At 46.9% G+C, this 12,171-nt stretch overlaps 1 protein-coding gene across 1 annotated transcript; it reads right to left on the bottom strand.

The window, feature by feature from the left end:
• Positions 1 to 3,907: 3,907 nt before the first annotated feature.
• On the bottom strand, positions 3,908 to 5,968 carry LOC131211718 (cuticle protein CP14.6-like). The gene is made up of 2 exons (XM_058205302.1): positions 5,827 to 5,968; positions 3,908 to 4,898 (listed from the first exon to the last, which is right to left on the bottom strand). The coding sequence occupies exons 1-2, from the start codon at positions 5,836 to 5,838 to the stop codon at positions 4,509 to 4,511; spliced, it is 402 nt and encodes a 133-aa protein (XP_058061285.1). The 5' UTR covers positions 5,839 to 5,968; the 3' UTR covers positions 3,908 to 4,508.
• Between the last annotated feature and the right edge of the window lie 6,203 nt (positions 5,969 to 12,171).

Here is a 12,171-nt window from a genome sequence, read left to right as displayed (position 1 = left end):
GTAGCTGACATGATGGACGTATTGTAACAAACACAAACGAGAACGGAATAACACTATTCCGCTTGGAAGATTAGCAATTCTGCCAATACGATCAGAACATGATCATTTACATTCGATCTGTTTATTTTTGGGAGGTACACTAACACAACCACGCATAAGAGATGCTAGTGCTGCCGTGCCTTCCATACTTTAATGTATTTGCATACATTTATGTTTATTTTTCGGTCCAGTCGTTCTCAAGCTAACACAGGCTTGGCTTGGAGGTTTACGGTAAAGTGCCGTTTTCTGTCGAGTTCAGTTCTAAGCTGACTGCAGCAGGAAGTGGCTTCAGTGGCCTTAAGGATGTGTTATTTTTTTATTTTTCTGCTTCTGCTTTCGAGCAGTGGTTTTGTAAGCAACAATCTTTTTTCCAGATTGCGCCGTCACGCATTTCTCTCATTTCCCGGTGGTGGGTTTGGAGTTGGTGTAAATTACCATCCGTGGGCTTACGGTTCTATACCAGGTAAACTAGGTTTGCAGGTTCCCATCAGTGCGCCTATTGATAGCAAGTTTTATACGCAGGATTCTCGTTTCAAAAATATCTTGGACCCTACAGTGGCCGCAGACCTGATGAGTATGCTAAGTTTACTGATCAACAATAACAGTAGAAGCTACAAACACAGCTTCGACGCCCTGAAGCGATACAAGTTAGTAAGTGAAGGCAAGACGATTTGATTGACATCGACAGAATTAACACCAGCAAGATATTGCGCAGAGCGGCGCAAATCGAAAAATCCCCGTTCTGGCAGAACCATCGTGCTGTCTGATACTGCCACGATGTTGGTGACGTGCGTGTTTTCTATTTAAACTCTGTGCTGGTGGTTAACATTGGCCCATATCCTCTGCAGCTTCCGGTTAGTGTCAACGAGTTTGAAGAGCTACCTTGCAGTGAAATTCGAAGTGACAAATTGATTCAACATGAAGAACTCATGCATTGCTGCAATCTTCATAGTGCTTGTTGGAATAGCTGTGGTTGAAATTTATTCTTCTCCTGCACCTTTCTTCGGGTATGGAGTTGGCGTAGTAAGCCCATACGCACTATACGGACCATACGGCGGATATGGAGGATATTATGGATATGGCGGATACGGATATCGACCGCGATATTACCGACGCAGAAGGCCTTTCTTCGCACCTCCTGCCATCCTGGTTGGATAAAATTATACATTTTTTTGTGTATTCAAAAAACATGTGCAATATATTGTGTTGAGGCGTAAGAATGTAAAAAATAAAAATATATTTTCCAATATATCCTGGTTGATTTTATGTAAAGATGTACAGAGTTCAGTTACGGTATTTTTTTTCTCAATCTTGGTTGCAGTAAATAAAAACAAGTTTGATATCCACCAAGATAAAACTAAACGAATGAAAATACGGCATGGCTGTCGTAGGCTATCGTATCGTATCGTAAGAATATTCGTCTACTACCAAATAATATGCAGACTAATCTAAGTTTGTGGTGACTTAATCGTGACCGCAACGCGAATTTCAAAATTCATGCAACACGCAACCAACCGTTGCGCCTAAATGTATGCAATTGTGAAAACATTAAAACGCGCATTTATTTTTAAACTTCAACCGCTTTCTAACTTCCAACTGAAACACTTTCAAGCTCATCGTGTTTTCTTGGTTTATTCACAGAATGAAACACAAACACACTGAAACTAGAAAACCATATTATAAAATTTTTATTATACTAAATGAAACTTATACTAAACTAAATTAACCCTATCACTTCATACGGATGCACAGGCACAGCATAGCACTTTCGCTAATAAGTTTCCTGGTGCCATTCAGTCGGCGGTATTCAAGCATAGTGCACCAAGCCAAGCCAACACAATGGTCCGTGCATGGCAAACTGTCTGTTTCACTCAACGACACTGAATTTATCCCGAATTTCCGGTGGTCTTCCGAGTTCTCCTTCCGCTGTCACTCATCCCACGATTGCTGGTGGGGCTGGGAAAAATTTACGTTTCGGTTTCCTCGGGACGATCGGACGAATGAACCGAAACGGTGCTTGAAAATCGTCGTATACTGGAAAACCGTTGGAGCGCTGAGCACTGATCGCCGCAAAAATGGAGCACCACAACACGAGCGCGAATACAATATTCCGTGGTTTCATTCTGGGTCTGTTGTTACACACGGTGTCGATTCAGACCAGTCGGTTGAATGGTAAACGTTCGAATGTTAATGTTCAACACCTGATATCTCAACCTACTTTATATATACCCCCCTTATTGGTTTTGGCCAACGGTTTGGAATGTGCTAATCAAATTTACAGAATACCGCCCGTCCGTGGTCTTTATCAGCATAATCGAAACAAGATGTGGTAGGGGATTTCGCGTGCAGATCGAGTTCTGGTAGGGCGAACTGCAAACTATTATCCAGTAATTGCCGGTGGTGCAGGAAAGAACTTTTTGCGATGGCCCCGGCGTCTGACACCGCCAGGAATTCGCTGCCTTCCGTAGTCCAGCGCGTCGATTGTTCTTATTACACTCTGAGGCATCGGTGCAGTATTTACTGTGGCAGGCATTAAAAATCCTACCAACCAGACGAGTAAAGTCACACTAGCTAGTTTAAACAAAATGTTCATTGTTTTTCAAACTCACTGTTTAACACTAACTAGCTTATATCCTCTCGACCGTGCTTACGAATAGCGTATGTGCTGTCTGATGCATTCGTTGAGCACTTAAATAGAGCAATGTGTTGTTTACTGACCGACGCACTAACTCTTGACCAACGCGAGTACATAGTGCAAATTAAAAACTATGTTCTAGTTAACACTTCCCGTTGTTATGCTATTTGACCCAGGCAACGTGTAAGTGATCTCAAGTGCTCATACACCATGTTTGAGCTGTACAAATAATAGTGTTTTCGTGATATGTCTCGCTCACAATCAATCGGTGGGAGACCTTCGGCGTCCCTTATTTTGTAACATTCTTCCGGACTTGCATCGTATTTTCGCTACCGTTCGTCGATCGGTAAGGCACACATACAAACTGATTAGCATACCATTTATTTATTAACCGAACCAATTCGCTGGGTACTTCCGAAAAGCGGAAACAGCGCCACGAAAACACACGAGAGTTCGAAAACGTGCCAATACGAACACTACACTTCCGTTTCGTTTGGGCTCGAGTATTTGCGTCGATCGCAAGCGTTTTACGCTGCGCAAATAAACATTGAACTTTGGCAATGGCAGGAAAGCTTGGTCCGTACCCTTTCGGAGAGTATGAATAATTTTAAAGTAAAATTTCTCACATCGTCTGCTTAAACGAACGATAAACATGTCGCTGGTCCATCTGGCTGGTTTACATTCGTTCGTTAATGATTTATTTATCAACTCAATTAGGAGACGCTGAGTATAGCCGAGACGCCATTTTCGTGGAACGTTTTCATATGAAACTAGTTCGTTCGAGCCGCAAGGTCAGTTTCTGAGAAACGAACCAGACAGTTCAAAATTTACAGGTGCACAATTTTGGAGAAAATTTCTTTAGCATCGTCGTGGCTCACTGAATTTTAACATCGTGGTTTAGCATCCTCATTCGTTCGTTCACTTTCTGGTAGCCACGTGCGTATACTTAAAAGGATTAACAAAGTTTTGTACGGAATTTGGACCCTACCGGGCAAAAGTTACCAGCGTAAAATTACTCTCCAAATACGCGCCAGATGATGCAACCGGTTCGAAGCGGTAACGTCGAATTCTCGCTACCAAAATGGTGGGTCAAATTGCCCGAACCCATGTCACAGTCTTACTGACAGTTGGGAATACGCCATGACTCCTAGATCATGACGGCATCGACGAAGGTAGAGTTAAAATAAATGTCAAAAGACGGGTTTCCATTAAATAATCGTTACGTTTAATCGGTTTTCCGTGTGGCCTCCTTTGTGAAGGCTTTTGCTGGTTTATTTGAATTTCAATACAAAATATAGAAGAAACAGTAAAATACAAATACATGAGCTACGGGAATGATTCATGGACGCGAAGAAAGAGCGAACGACGACGCACTTCGCAGCGAAGGACGGGTGATAAAGTTTTCTGTACAAAAGCTGGCTGCTGGCCATTTTTCTGCTCTCGCAGTCAAATGTCTTCGATGTCACGCTGATGACCACCAGCCGAAGTGTCATGGCTTGGCGCAATGGTGGATGGTGAATATTCCGCGCCAGAGCGCGGCCACCAGAGAGAGAGAGAGCGTCTAAGGACGGGGAAAAATATTCAAACAAATCACCGCCCATCGTGGCCCCGGCTAACGCACCTAACGCTTGACCGATGAGTGTGTCGATGGAATGCAATTGCTGGTGAGGTGAGGGCTGCCACCGGTCTAATGGGGATAATGGACCCGGGCAGCGTTCGCGATGATCTTTAGCCGGCGCGCTCTTTTAGCCAATAAATATCAAACTTCGCTACCGCGAACCGCGATGGACACTGGCCCTGGGCCAAGCTGCTGCGTCCCTGCTAACTAGCCGCCCTACTGGAACTGCCCCGGATAGCGAGGGTTGTACCGTGGGGCCGAGGGGATGTGCGCTCCCTCAGCACGGTATCCGTTCTCGTCGGCGATGTAGTTAATCGTGTAGACGACCCCGTCCGGGCCGGTGTAGGAGTAGGATCCCTGCATGACCTGCGCCTCGCCCGGGGTTCCAGGATTCTTGAGGTAGCCGCGCTGCTCGGCCCGGATACCGTTGCTCGTCTCGTAGCTGTAGATGTACGACCCGTCCGGGTTCGGTTCGTACACCTGGTTCAGGATGACGGCGCTGGCCTCGGGACCACCACCCGGGTAGACTCCCGGGTTCCGCAGCGGAATGGACAGCGGGCGGATCTGGGCCGAGGTGACGACGATCAGCACGGCAAACACGGCGATCTGCAAACGAGAGAAGCGAATGAGAGGGACGATGCACACCCACTGATTAGGGAGTCCCCCCCCCCTCCGGCTGATAGACACTAAGCTTTACGATGTCCGATGGCCGTGTTCCCACATACACGCCGCGCCGATTTTGCGCAATTTCCATACACAATAAATTGGCAGATTTTATGTGTCAGATACTGGGGACGCTAAGTTAGGTATCTCTCGCGTTACCACATCCGCGATCCACCGGGTCGGGGCGGATCTCGAATGTCAATCGGCTCGGCGTAACGAGATGTACGGAGATTGTTCAAGCCGAGCCGCTGACCTTAATCTGCGTTCGAGCAGGATCTTCCCGCTGCTAGCGATCGATACGGCCCATGAATCGGGCCACCGATGGGGAGCTCCATGACGGTAATTGAACGATTAGCTGATGCTTAGTGCCACGCAAAGATGGATTACACTGTTACGAGAGCGATACGCTACTAAACAGGTGATATGAAGCTCGGCTCGCGCAGGGTTTGCCGGTTGATAAATGATCGTGTAATGGCGCTCATTTGCAATGGCAACCAATCGGGAACTTTCTAAGGACACCTGCCACAGCTACTGTCTTGCTCGAACCCAATTATTGAGATAATAGGCAAAATATGCTATTTAAATAAACTATAATTAAGTTTGAATATTTAAAAAATGGCGCCATAAACGTAAATGGTATAGCATTAATACCATAAAGGGAATGGGACTATTAGAATATAAAGTCCCTTTCAATACACTCTGTTGACTGATATACTAAGTACAACGGCAGATTTTAAAACCACACAAGCACCATGCATCTCAAAAATAATCCTTGTTAATCCTAACTAGCTCTCAAACTAGGCCAATCGATAGTCCTTCAGCGGAAGCAACGTTAACGATTCACTACACTGGCACTGCACCGGACACTTACGAATTTCATCATTTTTGTACTATGACTTCACAAAGGCTGTGGCCCGAACGAGTATCCTTCCTACAGAGCTGCGACTTCGTACGGTTTCGACCGATGAGTAGCGATGTTGTGCACTGGAAGCTCGGCTCGGGTCTGATACCGGCAGTGGACCGAGCGTGGTGAATTTATACTCTTCATCAACTCTTCAATTCCCAACTCCCTCTCGAGAGGGTAGAGCTGAAGATAGAAATATGATTATTATTAAATGCGTCAGGCACTGTGGGGCTTAGGCGGCCCCACAGTGTTCGAGTCGAGCTGGATCTAATACACGTTCTTTCGGGCGTCCGGGTGTCCGGGCTACGATTCTGCGCCAACCCATACCAGCGCAGCACGGGATGCGTCTGCGGCGCCTCAATACTAGCGCAAGGAAGAGATGACGAGCGTGGAGGGCTTTGGACCCCAAGCAAGTGCCGGGCCGGCTGCCCACCCACACCAACACACCGGCACGTGCAGCTCTCGGGCGCCTTGGGTATCAAAGGCCGCGACGGGATCATATTTTTTCCCACTCTCGACAGCGCCGCCGCCGCCGCGCTTAGGAAGGGATGCAAAAAGGTCCCCCGACCGACCCGCCCGGGGGTTTTGTGTGGTGCACTACTACTGCATATTGCGCCTCTCGGGGGGCGCATTATCGCCATCTCGGGGGACAAAACTGGGCCCGAAACCAATGGGGTTGATGCGCGCGAGAACTCTTTAATTAGCTGATGCCCAACTGTGGCGCCCGATGGACACTTACATAAGACCCAAGGGGGTGCGTTTGCGCACTGGCAAGTCGCACGCAACGCACGGTGTTAATGTCGCACGGTGTGGTCGCTCGGGTCCATCATCCGAGACATTTTCGAATTTTCTCGCCCGGAACGCGCCGATTCCCAAGACGGTCTTTATTTGCACAGCCCACAGCGAGGTACCCGGAAGGGGTCGACTAAAGAGTGAGAGCGAGAGAGCGAGAGAGTGGGCATTTTCCAAAGGTCAACGGTGCCGAGCAAGATCATCTTTTGAATGGAGGCGCCGGAGGCACGGTTTCAAGGTTTGTGTGACGTTTTCTTGGTAGAGTCATCATCGGACAGTCACCACCATTTCGCACATGGCCGATTAGATCGAAAAGCTACATAGTGAGCCTCAGCGCCAGACAGGCCTGGGAAATGGCCCGGAGGGGAACGAGCAGTTTGGGTGGGTCAAAATTTTAGAGACCCACCACCAAATGTCGTTCTAATTACCGCAGATGACAGAGAAGCAAGAACCCGAACGGCGGAAGAGTTCCCAGTGCCGGTCATTAATCATCCATCTATTTGGCAGCCTAATTCTGATATTCCGTTCTTCTCACATGAATCTTTGTTAAACGATCTTGTTCCGACGAGTTCCAGTCATACACGCGAAAATGCCATTACATGGGCCAAGGTCAAGAATCGTTTGTCTCCTAAAATGAAGGCTGGATCTGTCATTACCCCATTCGGACAAAGAGTTCGACCCTACAGCCGTCTAGCAGAACCGCCGAGCCATCTTAGCCTGCACCAGAGACAAAGTGTAAATCTCTGTTGCTTTCTGTAACCTTGTGGTTTTGCATCCTGGGATTCGCGTGACAACGACCACGTCCCAGTTCAATTAATCACTTACTCAATTACAGCAGCGCCGCGTTGTTCTCCTTGAGTGCATCGCGTCAAACGGTTGCACCGTTTCAGCTGGGTAAACCTAACCCCGATTAAACCGGATGTTTACGAGCGTCTGCATTCTTTCCTGAGCCTGCAGAGGGCTGACGGAACCCCACAGCGGCGAGGCATCCGCTCGCTCGGGGATGTTACTATATTAAAAGAACCCTCCCAGATCAGATAGCGTTTCCCACGCACCTACCGATGGCACCGAGTTTGTGTGCTACAAAGTAGTAACTCATCCTTCTGTTTTCGACATTTAAGTCATCTGCTGAGGTGGCCACCGTCGTTTTCCGCCTGAAAGTGCATTCGCTTCAAGCTCGTGCCCATCGAGCCCGAGAGGTCAATCGATTCGTGGCGTAGCGCACCGACACTAACCGGGTCTAGCGGCGGTGAAGCTATCGTAATTTAAATTAATAGCCAAATCTGCCCAGCAGCCCAGCAGCGTTTGGGAGAAAAGGTTGTAATTGAAGTTTATCAGGTTCCCAGCGGGGCGCAAAACGAATCTTCACCAATCCGGGGTAATCTGCGTGACTCGCGCCAAACGCAAATCGCCATTCGTAAAAATTAATATCAGACTAATGAAATTTAATGGAATTAATCGAAGGTGCACGAACCACATCACGCTAACCCGTTCCGCCCACGGCACGAAGGAGTTGCGAGACAGTTACAAATGAAGCTAGCGCGGTGCATTTTAATGACCTATCCATCATTTCGCGGGCTGTCGCACAATGTCTGGTGGCAGTCCAAAAATTGAAACAATATTCAGGATCCCAATGGGCTGATAGTGGTTAAAGGCGGACCACTCCGAGCGAAGGTGTACTTATTTGGTTGTACTCAGCGCAACGTGTTAATGTGATGCCATCCGACATCTAATACGACCCCCGGTTAGCCGGGTGCCCTAAGGGTAGGTGCTATTTGCACGACTCCGATGAGTGTAGTTCCGCCTCTCGGCTACTTACCCTCGCTCCTTGCGTACCCTATTTTCTGATTGCAAAAAGAGCATATTTTCCTTCGCCGTAATTGATTGCCGTCGTATGCTAATCATCTGCCGATCGAGTAGCTTCGATCGGCCAATCGGCTCGGGGACGCCATTTTTTTCCATACGTTTCCACGGAACGCCACACAAATCTTGCTCCTTCTTCGCGGACGCCACAACACAAGTTGCACAAAAGTTGCTCGGGGCGTGAACGTTAGTTGAGCAAGCGAACCGAGAGACCCTCTTTGCGTTGGGGGTGCGCAGCCAACAGATTAGGTGCGCAACCGGTGCATCCAGTGCCTCGAAACCCACTGGCTGGCCACATGCTTCGAAATGCAATCTTCTTTTCACAGTGAGCGCGTAGATGGACACATTCCCTCCTGCAAACCTTGATCACCTCACCTCGTTATTATTTGAAAGAGGCTGTTGAGAGCGGCGCTCTAAATCGAGCGGATCAGCATAACATGTTTCTTTTGATGAATTCAATTTAATTCTTAGAATCTTGATGACATGGTGCCCGATGCGTGGTATTCAAGTTGGAGTTCATGCATCAAACCAACAGCTACCAGGCTGTTAAATAAGTTCTGTGCCTCGATATGAAAAGCACATTTTTATGGTTTTAAATTCACTTCACTTTTCAGTATAGCCTTCCTGAACATCGATGAACTTGATTCAACGAGATTCCATTTTATGAGTTCCAATACTGAAGCGAAAAACTGGAACGCCTTTAAAATACGCTTCTGCAGCGTTTATGACGTCATCTTTTGATGAAAAACGCTTTTCGGGCACGATTTTTTAGGTGCGAAAACAGATGGAAGTCGCCAGTGGCCAAATCTAGTGAATACGATGGATACTCCAATAATTTGAACTTTAATTCATGGTATTTTGCCATTTTCAAAATGCTCTTGTGACAGGGTGCATTGCCTTTATGAAAGAGGATATTTTCCTTCTGTAAACTGGATATTTCTCTTTCAGTTGATCTTAAATGTTACAACAATAATCAAAACTTATTGTATTATCAATTTGCAAGTAAACCGCTAACAAAATTACATTCGCATCCTAAAAGTAATGCTAACACCTTTTTGGGCGATTTCTGGGCACGAACTTGTTTCGGAGCCGAAGAACCAGGTTCACACCACTCCATACCATTTTATTTTGATTCGGGATCATGGTGATAGACCCAAGCCTCATCCATAATGATGAATCGACGCACAAAATCAAATTTTCGAAAGGATGTTCGAAAAAGCTCTAAATGTTGTCGAGAAATTTGTATTCGAATGCGTTTTTGTTTCATTTTTAGCGAATGCGGCACCCATTTTGCAAACAGATTTCTGGAACCCAAAACTTCAGTCAAAATATTGGTTATACTGCTTAATGAGATGGCTAGGCCTTATACTAAATCTCTTTTAGTGAATCGACGATTTCTCAATACGATATCCAGTATTTTTTCTACGATCTCAGTTGTTATGTCTGTTTTTTGACGTATTTGAGAAGGATCGTCTTGAAGACTAGTACGACCACGTTTAAACGCCTAATCAAAATCCCCTCTTTCATTTACTAATTGAAGGCAAAGAGTCCTTATACACTGTCAACATTCGTTCATAATTTTACTTTACTTTTAAACCTTCCAAAAATAAAAATTAATTCAATGAATGATACTTGATTTTTTTAAATTTGAAAAAAATACTGTGACACATCGATACTAAATGGCTTGTAAAAAATAAATTATGTGACCGATCGAAATGAAACTTCACATACCTTCATATGGAGAGTGTACTAATATAACAAAAAAAATAGGCTCGTAGCAGCACTCTGAGTTTTCGATGCATAGAACTTATTGAACACCTCAGTAGGTAACAGAATCCCGGGGCAGTTCTTCTAATTCACACTCGAACACTGGCAAAGTGCGTTGAATGTAAATGAACATCATAATTCCAACCACTTTTCAACCGATCGGCAAATGAGCCGTATTCGCATGGGGGAATGTTGATTTTAAATAGGTCGACTGGCCATCCATCATCCAGGCGGAGGATTTCAGTCGCCGCTTAGGCCACCTGCGCCGCGCTGCCGAACCGAGAATCAGTGTCCATCTAACTCAAGGATCGTGTCGAGCGGCTTACGCCAGGCTAGGTGTGAATTCGAGTTCGGTTCGGATTTAATGCATCGCCGCGGTGGCGCACTCTGAGAAGTGGTGACGGCTCCCGTTAGATTAATGCAAAAAGGAAGAATTAGCGGTCGTCAAAGTTTGAGTGGGCTCTGGGTGGGCTTTCGCTCGCTCACCAAAATAAAAATAAAATGATGGTAAATTAAACCTTTCAAACCTTCTTTTCACCAAGATTGGCACAACGGCAACAGCGTCCCATGCGTCACTCTCGGGCTGACGAGCCAAGAACGGAACGGGGGAAAGAAGCTAGAATAACGATCCCCCCTTGTTAATGATGTCGTTCAGGGCCCGGTTCATGAATGGTACATTGTCGGGCGGGCGCACACAGTTTACGAGATTACAAATTATTGGTTTATTATTCCACGGCAACCGTTAAATGTCAGTCAATTTTACGCGCCCCGGTGCGCGCGCCAAGGCGGAATGTGGCACGCTTTTGCGCTGGGATGGGCCAGCCGCTCGAATGGCTCGAATGTCCGAGGGAGGATCCGGCCGCGATGCAAAATATTTAACGTTGCGTCATCGCCGGTACCTCGGCTTCGCCGCAGCGATTGCACTTGGCCGCCCGTCGGTCGGTCGCTCGATAGAGTAATTTTCTTCCAGCGTCTGTTGCAAGCCAGCCGTTGGGAAATGATTATTTTCCACCCCGGTTCAGGTCGGTTCGGAATATTATGATCAGCCGATGACCACCACCCATCGAGGTCTAATCAAACGATCAATCGGATGGCCAATGATCGAACTTGATCTTGAGCACGGTTATCTTGTACATCGCTGTAAACGGTGTGTTATGGAGCATCACCACGCCAACAGCCATGATGATCGTGTGAACATGTGACTTTCGTAACCCGACCAGACTGGTTGGCAAGTTCGGTGCCGTGTCGTATAAAAGTCAAACGCTGGACAATAAATTCACTTGAAAAGTGTACTAATTAAAGCAACTACTCGTCACTAGCTGTTGCGAGGGATGTGAAGGGGACATACTGCGTGAGCGGTCAGGCATGGAAAATTAATGTGCGCACAACGCGTTTTGTAGGACGCATCTCGCGATCGTCATCAGCACCGTCCGTCGTGTGACCAAATGTCGGGGGGCATGATACACAACAAACGGCGGCGTATTTTAATTGTAAAGGTTTCCCAAAATGATCAAAATCGTAGCACTATTAAAAACACATTAGAACGCAATAGGCCACCACATAGGTCCGCCGGTCGGCGATCTCGCCGATAGGCGGCCGATGCTTAATGTCGCCCACTGGGCCCATTTACGCACCCCATCCGTAAGTACGCATACCGTTGGAGTGACCTTGTCGGAAGAGGCGTGCGAAAATTTCACGCAATCAGACGAACTCCGCCATTTGCAACAATTTCCATAAACATCGGTAACGGCTGCTGTGGCTGCAGAAAAAAATTCCAAATGTCGCCAGCTAATTGCCAGCCAGAGGTTCTACACGGCTGCCGCTGCTCCTTCGTCCATTCTGAGAGGTCCGTTCGGTGGCCTGTCGATTGAAATGTCAAGTGAAGCAACT

The sequence above is a fragment of the Anopheles bellator genome, chromosome 2, assembly GCF_943735745.2.
Source record: "Anopheles bellator chromosome 2, idAnoBellAS_SP24_06.2, whole genome shotgun sequence".
NCBI lineage: Eukaryota > Metazoa > Arthropoda > Insecta > Diptera > Culicidae > Anopheles > Anopheles bellator.
The sequence above is the reverse complement of the archived record's forward strand: the minus strand, read 5'-3'. Positions and strand labels throughout refer to the sequence as shown.